This window comes from Melopsittacus undulatus, chromosome 9 (genome assembly GCF_012275295.1).
Source record: "Melopsittacus undulatus isolate bMelUnd1 chromosome 9, bMelUnd1.mat.Z, whole genome shotgun sequence".
Taxonomy (NCBI): Eukaryota; Metazoa; Chordata; class Aves; order Psittaciformes; family Psittaculidae; genus Melopsittacus; species Melopsittacus undulatus.
The window spans coordinates 20,268,892-20,295,983 of NC_047535.1; the positions used below are offsets into that span (position 1 = coordinate 20,268,892).

The window sequence follows — 27,092 nt, forward strand, 5'->3', positions numbered from 1 at the left end:
AAGGCTCCCCTCCCAGAGGCTCAGAGGAGAGCGCAGGGCTACCGCGGGCGGGTTGGGGACCGCAACTCGAGTAGCGCTGGCTGGGAAGCAACAAGCCCGAAACGCTGGTGCAGGAAGGAGCGGGAACTGCTGCCTGCAGACGCAGGGCACGGATGCCGCTTCCTGCCCTGGGCGGGAGGAGGCGCGGGCCGGGCCGGGGGCAGCCGGGCGGGTGTCCCGCTGCCGGGGCCCGCGCCGGTGGGAGGCACCGCCCGCCCGCGCCGCTCCCACAATGCACAGAGCGGCGGCCGCCCCGCAGGTAGCAACATGGCGCGGCGCGCCCGGGCCGCCGCCTGAGCATCCTCCCTCTCGACTCCTTTCATCCCTCCCTCCCGCCGCCGCCGGGCTGCCGCAGAGGGGCCGCCCGCCCGCGCCCTGCGCCATGGCAGCCTCCGAGCTCTACACGAAGGTAGGGCGGCGGCGGGGCCGGGGGCTGCGCGGGGCGGGCGAGGGGGAGCGCGGCCCGGGCGGGCATCACCGCCCCGAGCGGGGCCAGGCAGGGACCGGCGCTGCCAGCCGCGGCTCCGGCAGACGGCCCTGTTCCCAGGATGGAGCCGCATCCCGCCGGCGGTGCGTGCCCGGCCCGGTGAGTCAGGGCCCCGCTGCTCCCGGGCCGGGCGTGGGGAGGCTGCGGCGGTGTGTGCCCGCAGAGCAGCGCAGGGGAGCGGCCGTGCTGCCCGCCCCGGCCTGGGCAGCGGGGACGTGCCGGGAGCGGGCGGGTCAGCCTTCTCCGTAGGGATGCGCCGCTCCTTGCAGCGCCTCTGCTTGGAATGGCCATTCCATTCCACGCGGGTCTGTTCGGCTGTCTCCTTCAGAAACGCCGCCCTGCGCCTTGCAGAGAAACCACTTCTACAACCTAGGCACTTTGATATTAAACTAACCTTTTCGGTGACACTGCACCTTTAGATTGTATTTATTCTCTTGGCAGTCGTTCAGAAGCCCTACAGTCAGCAGTGATGCTGTGTGTGACTCTCATACGCGTTTCAAACAGGCATTTTCCTAATCTTGTTAGCCTTGTGTGTTAGTATCTCATCAGCTTCCACCTGGAAGTAGTTACTGCCCTGAACATCCTGATAATGGCCAAGCCTGCAGATCGATAGCTGTGGAAGTGATTGTTTTCTCCACTAACAATGCATTGATTTCATCACTTTGCCTTGATCTGGTGTAAAAAAACTCGGAAGAAAGGACAGAGCACACTTTCTAAGGGTGGAAGAGTTGACTGGGGTCACCAGAACTGAGCACCACAGCGCAGCAAACTTCAAATAGTTCTGTCAGAAAGCTTGCACAAAGTGTGCTTCTCTGAAAGCCATGCCATGCCATCTAGATGCTTGAGCCACTGCATGAAATACTCCAGAATTATCCCCTGTGTATGTGAGGGGGGAAATGAAACAGACTTTTTGTTTTGGCATGAATAGGTTACCTTATTTACGTTGGATGCAGTGGACAACACATTGACTGTATATCAGCACACATCAAACCAGAGTCACTTCAATAGGCTTGACCATATCTGAGTAGTATACTTGTGTAGGAGGAGATTGAATGTGAGGAAGTGAGGTGCATGCCTGCACCCCTGGAGTGCTAATGCATTAGTGGATATGAGGCATCTTAGTGCCTTGTGTCTCACAGAGGAGCAGCTCTGTCATTGCAAAACAGGATGAAAATTACCATTCTGGTCAAGAGAGCAATGGTGCTGCAGGGTTGTTCCCAGATGCCCAGTAGACCTCTACATGAGGAGTTACATTGGAAAGGTATTCTTGATTTGTCTCTCTTTGTGGAGGTTCTTATGGAGTCAAGATGTCCCATAAGGAGTTGATCAGAAATACTTACATTTTTAATTTCCAGCCCTGCCAGACCTTGAATTCATTTCCTTGACTAGTTAAATTCTTTGGTCAGGAGGTGCCCCAAAAATGTGCATATCTTGTTGTCTTGGGACTGTGTAACAGTAGAAAGCTCAGGACCCCTTGTAGTTCCCAAGGAAGTCATTGCTCTGCATTGGGTGCTGGGATAGGAGAGCTGCTGAGCATTCAAGAGAAATTCTGCTGTTTTTTTTCCCCAGGTAAAGGCAGCATGCTGGTTAAATCACGTTCAGTATCTCATCCCTAATTAAGTAACGTAAATAATGGATGTAAGGTCATAGCACGAAGAGGTAAAAAGAGCAAATGCAAAGTCAGACAAGCACAGGCATGATCCTCCAGTAGGGACTTGCTGGGTGACCAAGACCAGTGAGATTGCTTCTGTGCTTCACACCAGAGGCTGTTCTTGTCCTCTTCAGAGCCATATGTAGGCGCAGAACGCGACTTTACATCTTTTCTATATTGGCATGCAGAGTCAGGGATGTCATTCAGGACAGCTGCTTAAAGCACCAGAGCTTCCAGTATAGCACTGACACTTAACATATGGTGCTGGCATAGAACATGCTGGCAAGCAAGGTAGGGTATATCATTGCTGGCTGTCTGAGTGCATGTGTCCCCCCTGGAGCAAAGCCTGGCAGCTCTCTTAACTGGAAACCCATGTCCCAGCTCGCCCAAGTTGCTCAGGTAGCTGTGTTCATGTGAGTTACTTGGAAACAGTTGGCACAATTATGTCAGTGACTGGATGGCCAGTGTTGCAAGGAGGTTGTCAGCATCTCTGCAAATGTCTGAGAACAGGAGACATAGACCTTGTATTTCCAGCTGTTGTTTGTGGAAGTGGGGCTCTCTGCTGTATGCTTCAGTGTGTCCAGTTTTGCTAATATGCACTGTTGAGCCTTCTAATCTGGTTCCTTTGCATGGCAGTGTAAAAATAGCACCCATTGTCCCAACCGTGTGCCACCTTGAAATAGCATAAAGGAATCTTATTTTCCCAAGCTAAACCCTGTTTTGTTAGGAACTAGCAATGCACATTTTTGAGCCATTCCTGTGAAAATCCTGTTCCTTTGATTCATCCAGGTGTACATCTAAACTCAGTGACCTCATTGTGTAGGCATCCTCTTTGTTGTGTATGGTTATGGTTAATCTGGAAATTTGGATTTAAGTTAGAGGACTGGCTCTGGCACACTCACAAGATAGTTATGAATAATGGGCACAAACTGTGCCTGACTTTGTGTCCTGTGGCGCTGCAGGTACAGATCCTGCTTGAAGGCATTAGCTTCAGTTGAGGAATGCAGCAGTTTAAAACTGCTCCATGGGTTATATCCCGGGCATTCCTATTTAAAATACTATGCCTGTGAGCTCTCTTTCGCTTGTCCCATTGGGCATCTATCACTGACAAGTTGGTGGTTCTGCTGTAAGATCATTTCTGAAAGCTTTGGTTCTTGACTTTGGAAACAAACTTAGGAGAATCTCTGTTTCCTGCATCAGCATAGCCCCGTTGAGTTGTGATCAGATGTAGCTGATCAACATTTCAGTAACTGTTGACCTACTTGTACTGATCCATAAAAATTGGTAGGGACAATCTAGGCCATGTGTCGGTTCCTGTTAGATGTAATCTGCTTTCCTTGGAAATTGAGAATGCTTTGCCTAGGCATGGAGCTCATCTGACTTCTCCACACTGGCTGAGCTGCCATGTTTTGTGTTACACATCTTTGTGAGCTTCAGGTGTGTAAAACCAAGCCCCAGCACTTGCTTTCATTACCCGTACATGAAAATTAACAAATCAGATCAGATCGCTGTGTTTATGTCGCCTCTTTTAAAGTCAGAGTGAAGAGTTGACATTCAGTCATTTTTGTCCTTCATCTCTATCCTTTTTTGTGTGGGTTTGAGTTGTTTCTCGTTCAAGCCATGCTTTCCTAGAGCAGGCTGCCTTGCCCTCCTGGGGTTTCTCTTTCAGTTTTGTATGGCTGTGCACAGCAAACTTACTTATTTATCTATGCAGTCAGACATTCATTTATTTTCATTCTTGCTGCTACCAATATACTCTTCCTGTTCCAGTATCTTTGAGATTAGATGCAGCAGGCTCCAGCCAGCTCACTCCTAATTTAGGACCTAAGCCAATTTCAGTTAGAGTGAGTGGCAATATTCCTTTGAACAGAGAACAATCAAGGAACAGTTTCACTGGTGAGCACAATCTGGGCAAGCTGAACTTGGTACCTGACCTTCAGTCCTGCTGTCCTGTCCTTGAAATGGTTCAGTTTGAGGTTTATGAGCAGTAACTGAAGTTAGGGAAGTGTCAGAGGGAACTGCATAGAACAAAACACTGTTTGTGGACTCCCCAGCGTCCCAAGGAGCCCTTTCTTGCTTTCCTGGGGTTGTCTGCAGGCAGCTGCTTTTGTGTGCAGTGTTAGGAGACTTGGTCCCCAATTCAGTTGTGCCAGGTCCTTACGAGCAAAGGTGGCAAAAGGCAGATTTTAACCAGGTTATGGCTCTTCTTGGGTATGTCAGTGGTGCGTAGTGAGGGAAATATAGCGAAAAAACAGCCTGAGCGTGAAAGAAAATGCAACTATTGCCAAATGTCTGTGCTTATTAACGGGATTTTTTGTGGGTTAAAAACCCCTACCTTAATGGTATAGTCTTGTACATTCAAACTATTGCATGTGACATAACTGTTTACTAAACATTGAACGGTAACCACTTGTCTCAGTAGGTCATTGCTTTGTTCTTCCAGAGTCATGCTGCCCTGTAATGCAGAGGTGGGTGTCACTCATCTCCACGCATGACTTGGGCATTCTGCTCTTACCTCTGAGTTGGACCCATGTGGTTTAGAGCAGAAAGGGTGTTGCACAAATCAGATGTTTACTGTCAATTTCACATGAAAATTACAGAGATGATATTTACAGTGCATTTTTTAACTGTATCTCTGTCTCTTCTAAAAATTGCAGCAGAAGAGGGGATATTTCAGTTGCTTTTCTGCTTCAGGGACCTGCTGTGCCACCAGAGCAAACCTGATGGCAACTCTGTGGCAGCTCCCTGTAGGAGGAGTTTGAACTTGGTCAGAGTATGCTGAGAGACCTTAATTCTGCTCAGCTCCCAGCTTTGCACCAACTCTTTTCCTATTGCCTTTGAAGTGGAGGTGCTGGGGATGTAATTACCTAGCAGCCTAACAATGCTTGGTTTGCCCTAACCCGGACATTTTATTATGCTTTTGTAAAAAGTTTCCTGTAGTTGAATGCCAACCAGAGCAGCCCAAGAAGCTGAAAACCCTCGTGGCTTTCTAACAGCAGCTTTGTGATCCGTCAGCAATCCAGCCTTCTTGTTAAAAGAAAGTGTGAGCCTTGAGAGGAGCGATGGTTTGAGTCAGAGCCCAGCCTGCACCAGAGCTGTTCCCCTGGGTGCTGAGCGTGGCCGCAGGAGGAAATGAAACCACCCTGGGCAGGATGGTGGGGCCTGAGAGATAGCAAGCTGTTTGTGAAAGGTGCTCGAAGCACACAGATAGTGTTTGAGAGGGTGTTTTTGGGAGGCCTACTCAAACACTGAGAGTGTAGCATTGTTGGGAGCTACTTTGGGGGACAGGAGGTCATAGCTTCATATCCAAAAATGTGGGGGTTTTTAATCTTTTTTTTTGCTATAGACCTCGTCTTTAAAGTTGTGTGAATTCTTTGTTATATGATAAATAATTGTGAAGGTCCTATTTATAGTAATTGGTCTTATTTTTCTCTTAATTTGGGTATCATGTTAAAACATTTACCTAATAATACTAGTGGATTGTGTGGGAATCTCCCACAAACTGTCATCAACAATCCTTGCAGAATAATAGTGTCTGTATGCTGAGCTGCCACTGGTTATTTGCAGTCTGTTTCTACTGCAGTGGTTTTATGGCGTGTGCCAGATGGCTTAAGTAATGGATTACTATTACTTTTTAGAGAAATAAATGAAGAGATAAAGTGCTGTCAAGCTCCTGCTGTGTCAGGAAATGCATGCAATGACCACTGTTATCTTTTGGTGTGCTGCAGAGCTCCAGGTTGAGTTGGAAGAGACCAAGCGGCTGGTCAGGCAGATGCAACTGGCTCTTAGGGTCTCCTCATAGGGCCTTACAGAGTTTAATCCTTTCCACTTGTTCTAATAACAAAGCAATTTGTCTTGCTCTTTAATGAGACTCATTGTTTAACCTTTGTAGGACTAAAGAAAGCATTTTTGTTATTGAGATTTGCTCATTGAACCAGTTGAATTGGAGGAAGTCACAAGTATCACAAGGTTTCACTGTTTCTGGATGGTCTATTTTTAATAGGATTTTAAAAAAGCAAGAAGTAATAAGTTAATTGTAAATGGTGCTTCTGCTGGAAGGGAAAAGTAGTGCTCAGCTGGCAAGTCTGCTGTCCTGTGGATACCAGTGGGATGGTGCTTGGATTTCTGGCAAGTCAGAACAACATCTGCAGCTGACCTCAGAGGAGCCAACAACTTGGGGTGTCCTACAGAGACATCGAATTTGTATTTCATTACTTGAAAGCACAAAGCATACATTAAACAAATACCTGACTACTTGAAGTGTTGCTTGTGTTACTGGAGTCTGTGATGCATGCATGTATATATGAGCATATGTACAGATGTTGCTGGTTTGAAAGGCATCTTAGCTAGTGGGCTTAGCTAATGGGCTCAGTTTCACTTTGAGCTGTAAAAGCAGCAAGAGCTCCTCTGATACAGTGGTTTTTATGCCTTCTGATTAAAGGCAGCTTAGCTTGGTTTGCCTGTATGATGTTAGGCATGAGCAGAGTCTGAACTATGCTTGGTTGGGTTTGATTTTGTACGCTTCAAGGCGCACAGGTTAACTCTGATCCAATTTTGTGCTCGCTGTAGTGGAGCAGTGTTTACTACTGCCTGTATCGTGCTGGACTCTGGTAGTGAGTATTTGTAGTTGGGCCTGAGGCCAAGAAATGGTGTTTGGGCAGGGCTATTGTTCTGGCTGCTCCATCAGCAAGCTACTCGAATGAGTTGCAGCAGCTTGCTCACCTTCTGCTTGCCTTCTCTGCTGCTGAAATAGCAAGGAAGAACTCTGTTTACCCTTAATAATAGGTGGTTCTTGTTGCAGAAAATATGGTGTTAGGGTCAGACTAAAGCTGTGGTTCTTGGAAGTCTTCATCGTGTCTATGACTTTGACTTGTTCCTCAAACTATGTCTTTCTGCTTAAGTTATTTTCATAGACCAGAACCCCATGCCTGATACACCACAACAGAGGCATGTTTTTGTTTCGGGGATGATGCACCTAAGAGATTGATTGGTTTAAATTGGTACCAATACTTTTAAGTTGAAATGCATTAGGCACAAAATTAAATCTGTTATCTAAATGGCCTGGGAGATAGAGAAAATTCAAACCGTGTTGAATTCAAAGGCGCTTTGTACAGTAAGTTTTTCCTTTTGTTGGTTTGCCTTTGAGCTGCATCCAGGATGGAGTGTTGTCTGATTGGGTTGCTAAGGCCTTGTCTACCAACACTAATAGCAAGGCTCTTAGTGATTTCCTGGCAGAGAACAGCATGTTCATGTTGGTGCCAGTCCATGCTCTGTGCCACTCTTACAACTGCGTCATTTCCTCCAGTTCTTAGTGTTGCTTGGCTCTGCTTAACCCTGGGTTTGCTTAAACCTGATACTGCAAAAATTTATCCTTACTCTGTGTGAGTAATTGCACTGCTTAATTCATGCTTTGAAATCAAGCATGTAAATCTGAAAGATTGGGCATTTTATTCGTGATTTCCTCTTATTGCAGGGCATGACTGCTGTTGTATACCTGTTCAGAGTAATTTGTGCAGGAAAACAAAACATATCCTAGGGATGTTGTTGAATTCTTTGTGTTAAGCTCTGTGTATGCAGTGTTGCAGTAGGTTGGTCACTTAAAACCCAATTTTAATGTTTAATAGCAAGAGTATATTCAGGAGTAGCTTCTGCTTTCAGGACACCCACCATCTTGGGGACATAGTGGTTCCACTCATTTTAGCATAGCCCATTGCCTCTGCATGCTACAGGCAGCAGCCTGATGTGAAATACTATGTGAGATGGATAACCTGAACTGCCCAGCACTGCACACGTGTGAAAAGCACCAGAGATACTGAGCTGATAATCTTGATGGTTTGGGATCTTCCTGTTCCTGGCCATCGGGGTCATAACCCCCATCTTTTCTGTCACAGTACAGCTGCTTTGCTGCCTGCTTGCAGTTAATCACAGTATTTAGTTTTATTTGTATGTATCAGTATATATACATGTAAAAAAAGAAATCAGTGCTGGCTAAAAGCTTTGTTGTTTTTTTGGGTTTCTTCTGCTTGTTTGTTTTTAAAAGAATACTAAGTACTTGGTGTGATTACATCCTAATGTAATGCCTAATGCTGCTCTTGCTGAATTCTGGGCATTAGGCAGCTGGAAGGTCAGCACAGGAAACATTAGACATTACTAATAAGGTTTCACTCTTACTGTATGTCTGTGGATTGCACATATTGATCCAACTTTTAATGTATTAGTGAATTTTAATGCAAATTCTGAAGAAGGTGAAAATTGATTACTTATAAAATATATAAGAATAAATATGGAATATATATTATAAAATTATATAAATTTATATATAATATATAAAATATATATATATAATTATTTATATACAAAAGCAGAGATCTTGTGTCTTTACACCATCTGTTCTCCTTAGTGGCATGGATTTAATTTCTTTGGCCTGTTAATCAGAGACAATAGCAGGAATTGTCACAGATCTTTCCCTGAATACTAATGGCATGCAGGTACTCAAGGCTGGGGTAAAGCTTCTTAAAATGTTAAGGGAGGAGAAGGTACAAACCCTAACATCAGATAAGTACGAATGAGGAGTCACTGCTGCAAAATGTTCTGAGGGAGCAGCATGAAGATAACACTGGATGAGAAGCCCTCAGGGATGGAGAGTGCAGCTGTGCCTGCAGGGTTGTCTTTGAGCCTGTTACTTCCGTGCTGCTTGGGGAAAGTTATGGTTATTTTATGAATATCTTGAAAACTCTTGCATTTCCCTCATTGCTCATTGAGTCTTCATTTCTGCCTCTTAACAACACTTCAGGTGTGGCTGTAGGTAGGGCTGTAAGGGTAATTCATATAGGATAAAAGGTGCACTAGTAATTAGCAGAAGTGGCTTGTTAAATTTATTTAGCTCTTAGGAGACAGTGGGGGTGGTTAAGAGCAGACTCTTCCAGGCTACTTAAATACACTGTGGTCTGATGAGAGCCCTTGCTTTACAATTAAATGTAAAGACTAAAGCAGCATTGCTTTGAAGAGCTCTCATTCTCTCTTTGTAGTAGATAACACGGGGGGGCAGGAATAATATGATGTGTGACTTACTGTGTCAAGTTTCCCAAGATTGCTGTGTGGTAAGATGTAAACTGCATGTTTCTCTCCTGTATTCCCCTAAATATATGACAGCAGAGACTTCTCATCTGTCCGACTTTCATAGCCATGTGGTCTCTTTTTTGTAAATGGATATGAAAAACCATTAAGTCTTGCTGCAGTTTACCGACGGGGACTTTGAGTTGTTCCATTTGATTATCACAAGACAAGAGTTTTGCCGTTACTTTGTGACTTACAGGAAGATGCTCTTGCTCTTTGTAGCACAAGAGTGTAAAAATACTATGAGTTGGTCTAACAATGCAGGAATTCATTGCCCCAACATGGCTTGTCACACGTTACTCTCTGCAGACTCCATGGGTTATTCATAAGTATATCTAAAGCAGATGACCTCAGTTGTTTTGCTGAGGAAGCCAGACAGATTCCCAAGTTGCCTTATGAGTTAGTGTACACCAATGTAAGAAATATGGAAGTATTTTCCATGGAGATTGAGCCCATTTTTCCTGGAAACGAAACACCAACTGCCTCTGAAAGTGCTGAAAATCTGTGTTACAAGAGATACGGGATGGAAATAGATGGTTTAGACTGTATGTATGTGAAAGTAAGTGAAATGTTTGTTTTTTCTTGGGTTTACCATAGGTGAAGGGTGTACAGCCAAGCATATTATAGTTTATTAGTACAACGGTTTATTAAGGTTTAAAGTAAGTAGAGTTTTGACTTATGATCTGGAATACACAAGGAAGACTTTTTCAGACATGCCAGACAATAGTGTCACTGTTTAGGACATAGTCTCCCTTAGAGAAATCTTATATGAGGAGAAGCATTTGCAGAACATGTTAGAATTTGATGTCAGAGTGCTCTTTTCCTTGTGACAGTCTTACATACTGGAAATACAAAGGCAATATAAGGATGTTGCAAACAATCAAATAGAGATCTCTTCTTGTACAGAATAGAAGTGGGATAGTTTCTCTAGGGCTGAATGTGGAATACGATTTCCAGCTATTGTGAAAGGCATTTATTTCTCCTCCAAGACAGAGGTGTTTTCTGTAATTTCTCATGTTAATTGAGGTTAGAATTGCAGTGAGGAAATGGGCTGGACCAGGCAGCACTCTGGAGCTGGTGGTGCTGGTGCTTGCAGTCCTAGTTTGACTCCTGTGCATGCATTTACATCCCTTTGGGTGCAGGGCTGAGGGTTGCAGGGGAAGAAGTGCAGCTGCTCTCCTGGGGGAGTTCCTGGGAGCGGCACTGGCCTTAACCCTAGTTCTGCTTTCACAGCTTCCCCTGCCTCTTGTGGAGGCTCTGTGGGAGGTTTAACTGCTCGCTGGTTTGAAGTGGGAGCTTGCAGGCTCGCTCATAGCAGGTTTTTCTGATATAACCTCATTAGATGTGCTTCACTCATGTCAGGTCATTGTTATAACATGGCAGAAAGGTGTCTGTGGTGTGGGCTTGACCATAACGACAGAGTTACGTTCTGGGTTAGCTGAGTAAAATTAGTTTTCCCTGCATAAGTTAAGCTCAGTCAGAAAAAGCTGTTTTAATGACAGAACCTCAAGCAGGTGTTTTACTTTCAGTGTGACTAGGTTTTTGGGGGAGAGCGAGGGTTAGGATTAAGTAAAAACTAAAGAATGCTGTTTGGACTGGAGCTCAACTTCGCAGAGAGGTACTCGCGAAAGTACATTCTTATCTACTATCAAATTTTATGCCAAATACCAGTCCTTTCATTCTTAACTTTTGAATTAAGCTTTCACAGTTAAGTCATCAATGTTCCATACACCAGATGCTTTACAGATACCAGAAAAATTAGCTTTATTTCACCTCTGTGAGCCAGGGGATAGTTTTGGCTCCACGACTTTTTCCTCAATAACTTCTTTTTTCAAACCCCAGTGCTGCAGCAGGGCACGGCGCAGTGCATCTGCCCGATCAATACAGCCCTTTATTTCCCCTTCCTGCCTAAGCGAGTGCCAGATACACCAAATAGTCTCATGGCAGTGAGGCAGATGGCTCCGCGCTGAAGCAGGGACACCAGGACAAAAGGCAGTGCTTCCTCTCTCTGCGTGTGGGAGCCCAGGATGAAGAACCAGCTGCAGCCAGTGCTGTGAGCCCCTTCTGTCCTCGAGCAAAACTTGGGCTGTGCTGCGTGTTGTGAGAAACGAACTAGTTCTCCTGGATTCTGTGGGTGAGGTTTCTGGAAACTGCGGTGATTTGTAAGATCTTAAATCCACTCAAGAACATTTCATTGTGTGACATCAGCAAGTGGAAACATGAGGGTCCGGACTGAATTTTGTACCAGTGGCCTGGAAATAATATATATTTCAGCATGTAGGTAGTGATGCTGTGCAGTCTGTGTTACGACTTGCATCATCCTAGTGTTAAAACCACTCTTTTCATTTGCCCTCATGGTATTTGTTTTCTTGGATCTTGAATTCAGGCACCCATGATGTTAATCATGATACGGTGAATGGAGGGTTTTGTGTATTCGTTAAGTATTGGCTTTTACAAAGTTCTTAAATTGGAGTATTTTTGTAATATACCCACAACATTCACTGTAGGCACACATGAAACCATGCAACCTTTCCCTAATATTCTTTTTTCAATATGCCTCATTGTTTTCATATTCAGGGAATGGCTGGAGTTGTTTCATTGGCCCTTAAGTTTCTTGTGGCCAGTCTTCTACAACTGTTGTAACGTGTTTTTCAGGTTGCATGAATTAGAGGTTTTAAGGCAGGCTTATAATTCTTTTTGAAATCACTAGCATATAATTTAATGCTGGCCTCCATTGTGGTGTTATGGCTCAAAATGCATTGCAGTGTTTGCCTCTCTGTGTTGACATGACCCCAAATGAAGTTTTCTGTAAGAATATTTCCCTGTCACTCAGTCTGGGATAGATGTCATGCTTCTTCTTGATGTTTTCCCTGACCTTATTGTGGTTATTCAGCTGGTTTGTCTCAAGTAGTGACCAAAACATTTCTGGGTTTGATGTAGCTGTAATTACCATCTTCCTGAATACCTTTCAGAGTCATGTTTGTTCCTTTGACAGGTCTAGAAATCAAAACTGTTTCATTTCAAACACAGTATTGAAACAGTTGAAAATATTTTCTTAAGCATTGAGGTTTTGCTTTGAATATCCATTTTTAAGCCTGATTTTCTTTAAATGAGCAGTTTTTCATCAGTGTGCTGCACTGAATGGGAATGGCATACTGCAGCAAGTAAGGACGAAGTACTGGTGTTTCACCATTGTTTTAATGTGGGTAATTACACTGCAGGTTTGCTGATCACTGGTGGTGTGTGAGGAGCCCCGCAGTCAGACGGGGCAGGTGGGGAGCTGCAGGGGCAGTGGTGCAGGGCATTATCACTTCTTGTTGTCCTATATAAGCTCTAGGTAGTGGTGGGGGTGTAGGGAAGCATGTAGCTGCACTTCCTGTTTAACACTTTTGTCCAGGCCAGCATCTGCCCCAGTCTTTGTGTGGTGCTTTGTGAAACATGATTTACTTTTCAGTAATTGATAGTGCAGCCTTCATTAAGCCCTGTCAGAAGCATCATGTGGGCAACTTCATGATGTACCCAGCAGCCCTGCGTGTGATGTCCCATCGCTGTCCAGTGGCTTTCAATGGTGGATGCTGCTGGCATCATCACAAGATGAGCGATGATCACAGCGTACAAGGTGGTAACCACAGCTGAAGGTGGAGAAGAGCCTGTGAGAGAGGGTCTGTGAGACACAACAGGAGCTGACAAATGCTGTTCCTGCGTGAAGCAGCTTGTAGTGAAGTATCATCTGGGTTAATAATGACTGAGTGTAAACCAGAGCTGTCTCCCTCAGTATGACATTATGAAGAGGGCAAGTGCAGTCCACATAGAATGTAGAAAGTTATGTTTTTAAAGATGAAAATAATTCACAACTTTTAAACAGTTCATGTATCTTAACTCCTTAAAAAATGTGCCTTACAAAAATTGTATCAACTACAACATGGGAATATAACTGTTCTTTGATAGATTGGATAGTGTAAGGTAAAACACTGAGTTTTCTGGCCTTGATGTCAGACCCAGTGCATAGATTTGCAGGGTGATAATTTCCTCTGAATTGCAGTGGAAAGGCTGCTAAAATTGTAATTGTTCCAGAAATTTTAAAAAGTCTACATTTGTGTTTGCTGACCAGGGTTGCCTGTAGCAGCACGTGTACATATCTGTGTTGGCGATTTAGCTTTTCTTGTGTTGCTTGAAGCAAGGTGAAGTTTCAGGTAAGTGTAAGTCAACAGATGTTTTCCCAGTGGCTGAAGGTGTAAATCTTGCTGCAGTGATTGTTTGTGGTCTGCCGACAGTTTCTAGTTGTACCTTGTACAATCAAGGTGTGTATGGCGAACAGCGTGCAAGTTGTTTCTATTTTACAAGGCACCAGGCCCTAAATGCAAAGAATTCCTTCTAGAAATGCTTAAGAGAAAGAAGGCAAGGCACTTTGACTTACATCTGCAAACTCAACCTCAGAAGCATGCAGGCTCATGGTGGTGATGTCTTGGGGTGAAGCTCAGAGTCACCACTGTCTCTTGGATGCTGTTTGGGAGCTCTGCAAGTGGCTGGTTGGGGAATTCCCACAGGTCAGACCAACACAGGGCTTTTGATCTTCCTATTGGGTAAATGAGCCGAGTGAGGTTATTTTTCAGATAAAATATTAATAGAAATTGTCACATGTATTTTCCCCACTATATATCATGATGGAAATGTCTCTTTAGATTAACACTTTCTAAATGCCAGGCCTTAAACTGTACAAGAGGTATGAGGTATATAAATGGCTGTTGCTGGGCAACAAGAGAGAAAATATGCTCCGTGCCCCAAAAATGGTGCTGCCTTTAAGAAAACTGATAATTTTTGGTTTGATTCTTTTGGAAAGTTAATGATGCCATTTCCTTCAGGCCATAAGAAGAATTGAGATGGGTTCCGCAGCAGCCTGCTTGCCTTGGAAATGCACTTATGTCCAATCCTGCCTGGTTACTTGGCATTTTTATGAAAAGAGGGTGAAGTCTTTCTTTTCAGAGTGCAGCCTCAGCAGCAGTTTGTTGGTATAAATGCAGTCCTTCCTTGGAACTGCCTGTGTATCACAGGGCAGATAGCAGACATTTTAGTGTCTTCAGCAGTGGAAGACCTCCTCTCATCTTGTGTGTGAATGATCAGGTTCTCTTTGTAGGGGATCCAGGTTGGTCAAGTTAAGACTTGTGTTTGACCTGTTACTCACCTGGCCATGCATCTGCTTATGGGGTTGTTGTGGTTTAAAACCAAACTGCACAGCTCATCAACTCACTCCCCACCTCGCTCCCCCAGCTCCCGGAGAGTTACGAAGGGGAATCCAAAGAATGTAGCCCCCACGGGTTGAGATAAGCACAGTTCAATAGCTCAGGTATAACACAAATCACTACTGCTACTACTACTACAAATAATAATGATAAAGCAAATAACAAGTGAAGAGAATACAACACCTCACCAGCCACCGACCCATAACTCACCCCGACCGAGCACCGACCGATACCTCCTCCATCCCCCCCAGAGCTCCAGCCCTTCCAGGTCTCTCCTGGTCACATCCAGGGTATGACGTGCTATGGTACGGAATACCTCATTGGCTAGCCTGGGTCAGGTGTCCTGTCTCTACATCCTCCCAGCCTCCCCTCCTCCCTGGCAGAGCATGAGCTCAGAAAAGGCCTTGGACAAACCAAACATTTGAGCAGTAACTCAAAACATGCTCACTATCAGCAACCGTTCCCAGCCTGAAAGTCAAAACACAGCACTGCATCAGCTACCAAGAAGGAGAAAAATGACTGCTACTGCTGAACCCAGGACAGGGGTTAATATGAAAGCTAGACTTTTCTGTTTCAAGTGTTCCTCACCTCAGTACTATTATCCACGGTGCTGGTGCTGTGAACAAGTATAGGGAAGAAGATAAAAGCTGAAAGGAAATTATTGTAATAGCATCAAATTATATTTTCAGAGCAATCCCATCTGAGGAAATCACACAGCTCAGAAATCCTTTTCTAATGAGTTCGCATTTTGCACAGATCAGTTCAACACTTCTTCAGGGAGAGCATTTACAAGTTTGTGCTCTGTTTTGATATTGTGCCTTGCTAGCACAGTCATCTCTTTTTCCAGCCTAATAATGCAGCCTGCTCTCTCCAGGTGGCCGTGTTCAGTTACCAACAGGTTCAACAATGAATGATTTCGGTCCAGTTTGGCTTTGACTTTCATCAGCTGTCGCTGTTCCACCACCTCTTCCAGCTACTGCTGCCAGAACTGATGGTATCTCTTTGATGCAGACATCACCCAGCTGGCTTATTTCTACTCAAACCTGAGGTCATTCTAGAGAGAGAGGGGCAGAGCCTGTTATAAAGTTCTCATGGTTAACACCTGAAAGACACTGGGTTTTGATGCTCTCTGTAAATACATAGCTGAGCTTGGCTAAAGTGAATTCTCATACAGGTTCACTTGGATGGGTAGAGCTTGCTGAGAAACTGGGGACTGCTCTTTTTGAGTTGAAATTTTGTTTTTAGGATGTAGATAATTTCATAAACTGTTTCAGCTCTTATCAGAAGAGCTGCCAAGCTGGTAAGATAGCTGTATCTGCTTCTGCAGTGTTTGTGATTGTGCCAGGGAAGTAGAAAACTCTTTGACTGCTGGAGCAAAAGCTCAGCCGCCTGCATTGCTAAATCTGTTTTGTCAGCAATGTCAATTAGTACTTCAAGAGGTTAATATCTCAGAAGAGAGGCTTTGTGAGTCATATGAGCTTATTTGGTAGATAATTCTTATAGTCTGCTGATTTCTTCATGTGATCTGAGGCAAGAAATCATGAGGTATGACAGAATATTGCAATTTCCGATTATATTTTCTCATTATATAAACCCGTAGTAATACAGCCCGCTTTCTGACCCACCAGTAAAAAATGGAAGCTTCTCCCTCTGTTTCTGCTGTGAACTCTTTTAAAGAGTCACTAATAGTGTAGATAACACTAAGCCATTGCCTTTCAGCAGCCCTACCTGACTTTCGTTGAATAGGTATTCCATACTTTGTGTGATTTTGGAGGTGGTGGGGGTTTTTTGTGTTAGCCTGCTGAGGCTGGAAGAGCGTTTAGGCAAGAAACTGGGTTTGAAATAGTCTGGTCAATATTAATTTAATTATTAGTTTTCCTTCTGAATCCAGGCATATTTCCTCTATGTGCCTTACATTTTCATTCTAATGCAAAATATCATTCAGTGCCTTTCCTTGAATAAATCATACTGTTACATCCCCTGTCAGCAGTTTTATGCTGGTGGTTCAAATTTGCATCAAACTATTACAGAGTAAAGCATTCATTGATCAGAATCATGTGCAATTTCACTGAGGTTCATTTGATTCTTGCTGCAATTTTTATTGTCATTTCAGTGCTATAATTTTAGAGTTTGCCATTTTTAGGCTAGAATTTCCTTCCCTTTTTAGAGGGCTGATTTGTAAATCAGTGTCTCTACAAGTTTATCATATTTTAGTATTAATGTTGTCATAGACTTGATTTTATATACTAGTATATAAAGAGGGATGAATGGACCATAGTAAGATAATTCCCAGGAGACAGGCCCTCGGTTCTTTTTGCACCAGTGGTGGTGCTTTAGTTTCTGCTGTAGGCTTGGATCCTATTGAAGGATAGCCAGCAATGGGATTTTAACACCAGCTGATTATATAAAAGACTGAAAATCTTATGTTACAAATCATTCTGCTAAATTAAGGAGGTGAGAATGTTGTGAAATGATTCAGTTCTTATAAGAAGGAGCATCTTTCTCTCCTCCCACCTCTTCATTTTACCAGGTGTTTTCTTTGGCAGGGATTTAAGGGTAGGCAATGAAAAGCTACAGCTTAGTGCTCATAGGATGACTTCAGTATCTGTGGGGTTATGTCATGTGGAAGGTTCAGCTGTCTGTAGTAAACTGGGTTAGAACCCAGTTTCTATGGTGATCTGTTTTCTTCTTTCCCTTTCCCTTCTCTAGACAGGAGGAAATGTACAGTTTCAGCTGAATAAATTAAAGGTGCCTATTTCATGCTGGCATAGATCATGCAGTTAGAAACTGCTCTGCAGCATTTGCTGCCTGAAGTTAACAGTATTTTTGTCTTAGAAGACTGCTGCTGCCTTTTTTACATCAGGAAACTTTTCTTTGTGTAGCCTAGAGGAAACTAGCCTGCTAACCTGTTTTGTCAGACAGTATTTAAATGCTTTCCTCTTTCAGATTACATTTACTTTGCTTTCTCTTAATTCCTGTGATGAGCAGGAAATAACATCTGCAGAAATGTTGAGGATGGGGAGCTGCTGCTACAGCTGGGGTGGGGGAAAACCTCAACAAAGTGTGGTAGACATTCAGTCTTCAGCCTGACACTGCAGCATGTTTGCTTTAAACTGAAAAACTTCCCCACTTTATGGTAGGGTTTTGATTTTTTTTTTCCAGGTAAAAGAGTTCTGTGAACAAATACACTGGGGTAAGTTTGAAGTTTTATGGGGAATCCTTTGTTTAAAAAACAAGTGTAAAGGAAAGAACACATTGCTCCTGCGCACAATACGTGGCTTTAATGCTGCACCTCTATGGTCATGTCCTGGTTAATTTGGAATTATGCTGTAGTTTATGTGGGTTTGTATTTGCATTGGCACCAACATGTGTTACCACACACCTTCATTTTAACCTGAACAAGGCTTTTAAGTCTGTGAGGTTTGGATACAGCAGGGCTGAAAACAAACACATGATCCAAGTGCCCAAGTCATGGCTTCCACTGCTAATTTCCCAGCTGCTCCACTGCCTTTCTGTTGGCCTCCATTGCTGTTATTATGTCCATTGTTCTCTGTCAATGGCAAGAGCAAATACCAAAGAATTGTTTTGGGATCTTTAATTTTTCAGGGAATTCATCAATATTCTTATCTTCTGGGGAGAGGGATGATGGTGTGTAAATAATAAAGTAATACTGTACTTTTGTACCAGAAACAATAGCAAATACATATGAAAATAATAAAGGTTGATGGGGGAAAAAACCCCAACACAGCCACATTCACTACAAAGAACAATTTCTTCTCTTTGTATAAATTAGATTCTTAGGTCTGGTATAAACATCCAGCAAAGATGAAGAGAGATGAGGTGCGGGAGCGTACTCTGTAATGGGAACAATGAAAGTGCTTTTGAAACCAATTTTTAATTCTTTATTTCATTACTTTTCTCCTTTTTCTCAGTGGAAAGGATTGGTTTACATCCATGGCATGCCTTTTGAGGAGTTAGGAGCTTTCTAGACAAAGGCAGCAGCAGCGCTTTAAAGGCTGCAGAGTGTTAAGGGTAAAAGCCATTGATTTAGGCTGCTGTAAATTACTCACGTGCTCTGCTCTGGAGAAACATCCTGGGTATGTGAAGCAGATTGCTTTGTCAGGTTTGAAGGCTGCACCTTCTTGGCAGCCTCCATCCAGGCAGGGTGGGTATCCCTCTCCTAGACCAGGGGCTGAGGCTCCGCCAGTCTTGCTCATCAACCCGTTGCGTTTGCTGAACACACTTTATCATTTCCTGTGTTGCAGGAAGGTGGCAATGTAAAGTTTGGTCTTTCAAAGGATCCTGAGTAAAACCAAGAAGTTTACCATTTTGAGTAGAGGGAAAACTGGGTTAATGAGAGGGGGGAAAAGAGCGCTTCAGCATTCTTTGCGGCAGGAGATGCTATACAAAGATAAGTTGTGTAAGATTAGATGATGAAGCTGTATGAGCACATGCATTTTTCTCTGCCATCAAGTGTTTGTCAAATACTTAACACTTATTTTGAAATAATTTAGTGGATTGAGAGTGTTTTGCAACATGGCTGCACCTCTAAAGCCAAAAAGCTGTTTTGTTTGCAAAGGTGATGGGTGTGAGATGATCTCAGTTCTCTCAAAGCATTTCAAGAGCATCAGTTCAGAAACTTTAACATATTAAAAATGTCATAGCCTTTTCCTTGTATTACTCAAGAGCTTCTTTCTTATGTACTTATTTGCATGGGTATGCAACTGTATAAGTAACTAGGTGGTTTCCATATGCCTTTAATTGATTCTGGAATATGACATGACCATTATGTCTTTACCCTGTTAAAAGTAATTTCTGGTTTTGAAAACAGGGCATATGTTCTGGGTTAATTTTATGAATAAAGTTTGGTGAAAATAGGCATTAACTGTAATGCTGGTTTGTTGAGAGTTTTTTTTCCTGTTATTTGGAGGTCTTTTTAACCAAATCTTTTCAGTTTTTTTTTTCTATTGGCATTGTGGAGATAATCTGTTTTAAACTTGCCCTATTTACAACTACAAAGGAAAGAGCTTTTAATACTTGAGATCGGGTAGCTTTGCCTGAATTAACACAGATGTGCCAAGTGTTCTCTTGGGGTGGAGAAAAAAAGGGAGAAAGAGCTATATAATGTTATGCTGCAAATGCATTTAGAACCTATGCAGAACAGTTATTCTAATTTTTTTTATAGCCAAGTATTTGATCTCTAAAATTACAGGTATCTTTTTTTCTTTGTAGTTTTTCAACACTGAATGTATATCTTGTAACATTATTCTGCGTGGGAAATGTCTTTTTCTGGTGGGGAATAAAATAAAGCTTGTATAGCCTTTTATCAATAGAACAACTTACCTCAGTTGTTCAGATGCAAGGGTTGGCTATTAAACATCCATGTGAAAAAAAAAACAAACCATGGCTTTGGTGTCATGTATGTTGATGATTTAATTATATTACCACAAGCAGTCAATGATCTTTTGCTGTTGTTACTGTATTGCAGTATGCCAGGGTTTGGATCCCTGATCCAGAGGAGGTCTGGAAGTCAGCAGAACTTCTCAAAGACTATAAGCCTGGAGATAAAGTCCTCCAGCTTCGACTTGAAGAAGGCAAGGTAGGTCTGCAGTGTTCTTAAGGTGATTTTGTTCTTGACTGGAGACTGATACATCTAATGCAGGAAGCTGCATTATGTCAGAATATATCTCTATTTATGTATGTGCAATTATACTTAGCCATTGACTTCCAGTGGTATTTTTTTGTGTGATAAATTATACTGTTTAATTAGAAAAATTAATTTTGCCTGATTTTTAAGATAAAACTGAAAAATGGTTGCTTTTATCCAACTGCCTGTTATGTTCAGTTGCATCACCTTTTTCTGCTTGCGCTGTTTAACCTATAACCCTGGTTCAATATTCCAGCGAGAACAGTGTTGCTAGGAGAACAGTGTTGCAGAGAAAGAACTGTGTCTTGTAAGTTGAGCAGAAGATTAATAAAGATAAAAAAGGGAAAAGATTAAGGACATGACAAAAATGATGCTGTATACAGTGGACAGAAATGGTGATGAGTCTGAGAAAATCTTCTAGTAAAGGCCTGTTTGTTTTTTTCATGGTACTTAAATGATTATTTAGTTTTAATGATGGTGATTCCTCAGATCCTCTAATGGAAAATGTAGATCTAATGCAGGGGATGAAATACTTATTTTTACTTTCTTTTTTGAGTGGGCAGCTTAGATCTTGCTTTCATGTAGAGGCCTACATGGCAATAAAGTAAAAAGAGCAGACTACATATATATAGAACAGCTTCTAAATAAAATATCTTACTTGAATGAATTTCAGTCTTTGACTCAAATTTCTGATATGATGATATGAGTACAGCCTTTTTAATCTGATGAGATTAATTTTCTCTCCATGTATTCCAGGCTGTGTGGTGATGCTTCACACTTACATGTAGTAGAATGGGGGTGTTTGCCAGTTAAGTCACATTATGTGGGGACAAGGAAATAGCAAGTAAATAAAGTGATTTTTAGATCTAGAGACAGGTGCAAATAAACCATCTATGTTAGAGATTGATTTTCATCTGCAAAAATTGTAAGTAGCATTTTATCCAGTTTATGCATTCCTCATTATATTCTCCCATATTCTCATGTTGTATTAATGTATGAAGCTAGCTGATGGGAATCCACTTCCTGTGTTCCTCAAGAGGAAGATAATTTGGAAAAACTGGTTAGATATTTGATATAACGTATTTTGTTTTATTTAATAAAAATAGGCAGCAAAAGTAAGGGGTTTTCTTAAGTAACAGTCTAAAAAGATGATGTCTCTTTATGGTTGCCTGGTATATGTAAGTTGAATACCCTTTCGGAAAATCTTAACATTTTGGAGAAAAAGCTGCAAAAGGAAATCACCAGATAGTTTAAATATTGCTGCATTTTTGGGGGGCGTCTTTTGCTGGGAAGAACGACTGGAGGGACTGAATGAGGAAACCTAAACACCAGCTTTTTCAACATGTGGTTTTATTTGATTTTCAGGACTTAGAATATTGCCTAGATCCAAAGACGAAGGAACTCCCACCCCTGCGAAACCCTGACATACTTGTTGGTGAAAATGACCTCACAGCACTCAGTTATCTCCATGAACCTGCTGTTCTACACAACCTCAAAGTTCGATTCATAGACTCTAAACTAATCTATACCTATTGTGGCAAGTACAGTCTTTTCATACCATAATCTTACAGAGAATGCCCTAGATGGGAAAAGGGGCGTTGATTTTTTATATGTCTGCCTTTAAGTTAAAGTAAGTTAATGACAGGTCATGTTGGGCTATTCTTATGAAAGTCCCTATGTTTGTTGTGGTTGTTAAGTGCTTCAAGTATACTTGACAGTATTAAGGTTCAGAGAAGAGCCTTAGTGTTCCCCATAAGCTTACTTCAATAAGTATAGGCTGGAGGAGGGCTTCACATGGTGCAGATGCAGAAGGCGAGCCTTACTGTTAAGTGGGTTTATTGCCCAGCTATGATTGCCTACCTCTGCACTGAGCTCCTCCCTCTCTGTATAGAAAATACCCGTTTATTTTCCTTTTAATATTTTCCAGGCATTGCAAGTATAGGAGTGAATTTGCAACAGTGCATGAGCCAATGCTTGTCCAGTCACAATTGGGAACAATCTTGGTTTTAAAAATACCATTTAGCTCATAAGGGGTTACCTGAAGGTGTAATTGCACGTGTTATTTTCAGATGGTCAGAATGAGAGGAAGTTACTTTAATGATAATTTCATCATAAGTGCAGAATTACAGCTGAGTGGTCTATTTAAAGAAACATTGTGAGATAATTTAGGCTCAAAATTTAGATTTCATTGTTCTGGACTTTGTGTGCATGTATTTCTTTTCAATCTCAGTGTTTAGTCCAAACATTGCTAACTTTTCATATAAACTTTCTATATACATAAACTTTGTAAATTTTCAAATATTTCTCTAGTTTATCTGTATTTGGACATTGTGCCAGTGCATAAGAAACAGTTTAAATCATTAGTGGATGTTTTACATTTTGAGTGAAACAAAACATAGGATGATGATGTGCTTGCTAGAAACTAGATATTGGAAATTTCGTTCTTGTCTGATTGAGGCAAAGACACATTTCTTCAGTACCTGTAGTGAAATTATCATTTCATATCCATTCTAGTCCAGTTAATGCCAGGAGAAAACATGCCCCATGATTTCTTTTTTTAATATACAATTTAACTTCGTCTCTAATCAGACTTTATTAGGATAGTCCCAGTTCTTGGTATTCCAAGCCAGAGTATACTGAACCTCCTTGATGTTATCATATATTATGAGACTTGCTGTTTACAATTTCATTTGTTTTGCAAACTGTTGAGTAGGGAAGTCATAATGCAAGGTGGCCCTTGACAGATACCAGCTAGTTATGGCTGCAGGTAGCTGAAGGCCTTGTTCTGTCCTGCTTTGATTACAGAACATACCAAGGATCAGATTTTCCCTCTTCTGGTCACTGTTAAAGCTCCACCTATGGTGATGTGTATGGAGAGCTAAGGCAACCACCATGTCAAACATGTTGTGATGGACAGACTGTAGGCATTAATGCCCTGCCACATTTTGCTCATCCTGGTTATTCCTAGTCTGTGGATGCTCAGCAGAGTGTATCTATTCCCAGTCCTGCTTTCAAGTGTCCAGACTGTGGAGGACTGAATCAGACTTTGCCACCCTCTGCTTGCAGCCAGCCTTCATTCCTGTAGGAGTGGGAGATGATTCATACCCATGTCTCATCCTATCATGCAGTCAGAGCATGGCCAGAGGCACAGAATAGCTTAGATTGCAAGAGACCTCTGGAAATCTTCAGTGAAGCTCCCTATTTAAAACAGGTCTGACCAGATCAGGTTCCTCAGGTCTTGGACCAGTCTCTATCTGAGATTTGAGTATCTTCAGTGATGGAGATACCACGGCCCTTCTGAGAGTGCATGTTCCGATCTCTGCACTGGGAAACTTCCTCAGTTACTCAGTTTAGGTATTGTCTGTGTTTCACTCCCTGGTGCCCCCACCCAAAGCTCTTGATGAGGAAACATTTTGTGACAGGGCCTTGCACAACTGGAATCTCACGGCTTGAGGTTGTAAGGGTTTCACTCTGAGTTTCATGGTCCTGTGCCTACTGATACTGCTGTACCTCTCCCGTAAGGCAGCCTACCGGGTTCATGTTTTGGCTGCTTACAAATATGCTTTGTGTTTAGCATCATTGAAGAGGCTCTCAAAAGGAATGTGCTTTCTACTAGTTCTGTTTTGACGTGTTTGGGAAAGCATGTTGTTCTCATGTTTTCCCTAGTACAGCTTCAGTTGTGGGTTTGGCTGGTTTTATAGTTTCTCATAGTGCTGGAAGGCAGTTAGCTCCTCATGGATGGGTCTGCCAAAGGGCGTGGGATGGTGGAGCTTGGTCAGCAGCTTTGCTTCCAAACAAGCCTCAAGTGATGACTCTGGTTGCTACCTGTGGGTTTATTAGAAACACGTGGATCCAGTAGCGTGGGGGTTCCTGGTGGTGAAAGTGCAGGTGAAGGAGGTTTAACTCTTCCTGAAGAGACTGGAGGAATGCAGTAAGCAGTGGATTTATTAGCTTGCGATATAGGCATGTGTACATTATGTTACAAGCTAAAGAAAATACAGTTGGCCTGTCAGCCCTTCAAAATCTGATCCTTTGGCCATGAACATTTACCTTTCAAACTGCTCTGTCATTTCCTGTCCTGAGTACAAGTTAGCTTCCCCTTTGCAAAGATTATTGCCTTAGAGCTCTGCCTGTGGAAGGAACTGCATTTTCCTTCTTAATCTGACTCACACATTAGCCAGGTTAGTTTAAATACCTCATGAAGGTGGTTAGAGCTAGCCCAGTTGATTTAGCCTAAAGGAGATTAAAAACACTTTAATCCACCAAGAGAATTGTTCTCAACCAGCATAACTAGAAGTAGATGTCCACGGCCCTAGAAATTATTTCAACCACTCTGTCTTAGTGTAACTTATCAAATGGATATTAAGTCCTTTAAAATTTCACTTTGAAGTAATCCAGACTTTAACAGAAACTGATTTCTTAATTTCACATCAACCTTTTACTTGCAATTCAGAGGCAAATTTAACTTTGCTTTACTGTTGGGAATATGAAATGAAGCATTAATGAAGGAAGTTGAAAAAAGGAAAACCTGAATGCTTATGTGGAAAAACTGCTGTGGCTGGGATGAAAAGCCAGGGATACTGCTAGTTAGTTCAGATGTATAAACTACTGCCTGCTATGCAGGACAGCAAACTTTCAGTTAGTAAATTATTAATGTTAATATCCAGTTTGTCCACAGATGGGTGAATATGTTAAAAATGGAAGAATTAAATACACTTATTTTGGGTGTATATGTAAGGTGAATGGCAAAGACAGTAGCCAGAATTTAATTTAGTGTAATTGTAGGAACGAAAATGCACATAAATCTGACCTGAGTTGGGCCATGATATTTCTTAAAATAGCAACATGATTTAGTGGAGATAAAGTTATATATAAATTAATCTGGATTACAGATGTGCGAGACGGACTGATTTAAAAGTTCCGTACAAAGCACATAATTCCTAACTCTCTTGTTTTGGATGTTTCCAGATGGTAGTTGTTTGTTGATTTTACAGGTCGCTACCGAAGATAAGTGATTTAATATGATGGAGACTTGTCACGGGGCTGCTTGTTTTGAATTCAGGGTTTTTTTTTTTTGCCAACATAGCCAAAAGCAGGAGGGAATTGTCTGAAGCCTCGCGTGTTTTTTCAATGTCTCTTTGATTAGACCTGCAAGCCTGGAAGGCTTGGCTCCGTGGAGCAGCGATACTTAACTTTTTACTACTTGTCAGTTACAAAGGGCAAATGTTAAAAACTGACATCAAAAATACTGCCTGAGTCTGCTGGTGCTGAGGTGTCCCCCCCTCATAACTCCCTTATGTTTTGGCTCATCACTACAGCATGAGAGCTTGGCATACCGTTTTATAGAGACTTTTCATTTGAGCTCCTGAGTTATTTCAGTGGAGTCATGGCTGATGGAAAAACACTGACTTGACTTATATGGGTGTGTCTAGACATAAAACCTGCTGTATATTTGAGGAAATAGATTGAGGTCTCTCAGATCTCTTTGTGACAGATACTCTATTGTTTACCATTTTTGCTAGGGTTTGTGCTTGATCTGTAAGTGCATGACAGGATTTAAAAATGGGATGATGCTCCCAGCAGCGGTGCCAGACTGTAGGTGCTTCCACTTCCCTGCTCCCAGCTTTTCTGTTTTTAAAATGGCCACTTCAGTGATGGAGATACCACATCTGGATCTTACATGGTATTAAAAGAGGCAGATACTTGTTCAATTGGGATCTAAGAACTAGAAAATGGAAGGTGTAAGTAGTTACACACATGAGTATTTTTGGGTGCCTTCTAGAGGTGTAATTACAGAAATTCCTGGCATGACTGTGTACCGCTGTGTATCAGCCCTATGAAATATATCTAATGGGAGGTTTTTTATCCTTTTGAGCAGGAGGTTGTCCTGCCTGACATGCAGAGATGCCCTGGAATCCAAATTACACAATGACTAGTTTGTTGCTTTTTACAAAAACTGGTCACAGCATAACAGCTGAAGGGTTAACACACTTCACATATCCAAACTGTCGGTCAGTGAAGCCATATGGTAATTATAGTTCAAAAATCACTATCATTTGTAATTGACAGTAATACACAAGGAAGTACAATGCACATTCATTGGTTTTCTGCAGTGAGCAGGTGGTGTTTCAAGTCATCACACTTTGAATCTTGTTGTTCTATGCATGCTAGAAAAGACAGAGAGAAAAAGTAGGAAGCTGTCCCTGATGTGTTTCCTATGGCACAGTAGAAGTTAGCTTTTCTGATACTTTTTGAATGCACACTGTGGTCACAATGAGTATCTGTTGATGTCAGTAATATCAGATTCTTATTCTTCCCTAGTTAATATTTTTAGAAAGCTGAGAACAATAGTTGGTGTTAAAGCTATTTTATTTTGTTTTATTTTGAAACACCTATTAATAATTCCTATTGTTCCATTTTCTTTCTAGGTATTGTCTTAGTGGCCATAAATCCCTATGAACAACTGCCTATCTATGGCGAAGATATCATCAATGCATACAGTGGCCAAAATATGGGGGATATGGATCCACATATCTTTGCAGTGGCTGAGGAAGCGTATAAGCAGATGGCCAGGTTTGTAGACCATAACTCTTGAATTCATTGTTTTTCCAAGAGGAATAAAGCTAAAAATTCTTGGCTGGTGGCCTTCTCTTTGATTTATAGCTCATGAAATATTTTGCAATATCTGTCTTTTATCCAGTGTTTTAGTGCATTTAGTGCACTAAAATGCATTTAGTGCATAAGTAAAGTTGCCTAAGCTAATGAACATTAAAGCATTATGAATGCTGTGGAGATCATGGCTGCTGACAGATAACAGGAATAACCACAGATGCGATGAGTATTTAGGTCTAAAATTAGCCCAGAGCTTTATAACATTAGGATGTTTTAATTTGATTAGCAAAACGTGGAGAT

General features: G+C 42.1%; 1 protein-coding gene across 1 annotated transcript in view; it reads left to right on the top strand.

Annotated features, from left to right (window-relative positions):
• The first annotated feature begins 344 nt into the window (after positions 1 to 344).
• MYO5A (myosin VA) overlaps positions 345 to 27,092 on the top strand; it is a 102,980-nt gene continuing 76,232 nt past the window's right edge. Inside the window, exons 1-4 of the mRNA XM_034065880.1 lie at positions 345 to 448; positions 20,022 to 20,132; positions 21,546 to 21,717; positions 26,609 to 26,753. Coding sequence (XP_033921771.1) covers positions 422 to 448; positions 20,022 to 20,132; positions 21,546 to 21,717; positions 26,609 to 26,753 — 455 coding nt within the window. The 5' untranslated portion in view covers positions 345 to 421. The remainder of the gene's footprint in view (positions 449 to 20,021; positions 20,133 to 21,545; positions 21,718 to 26,608; positions 26,754 to 27,092) is intronic.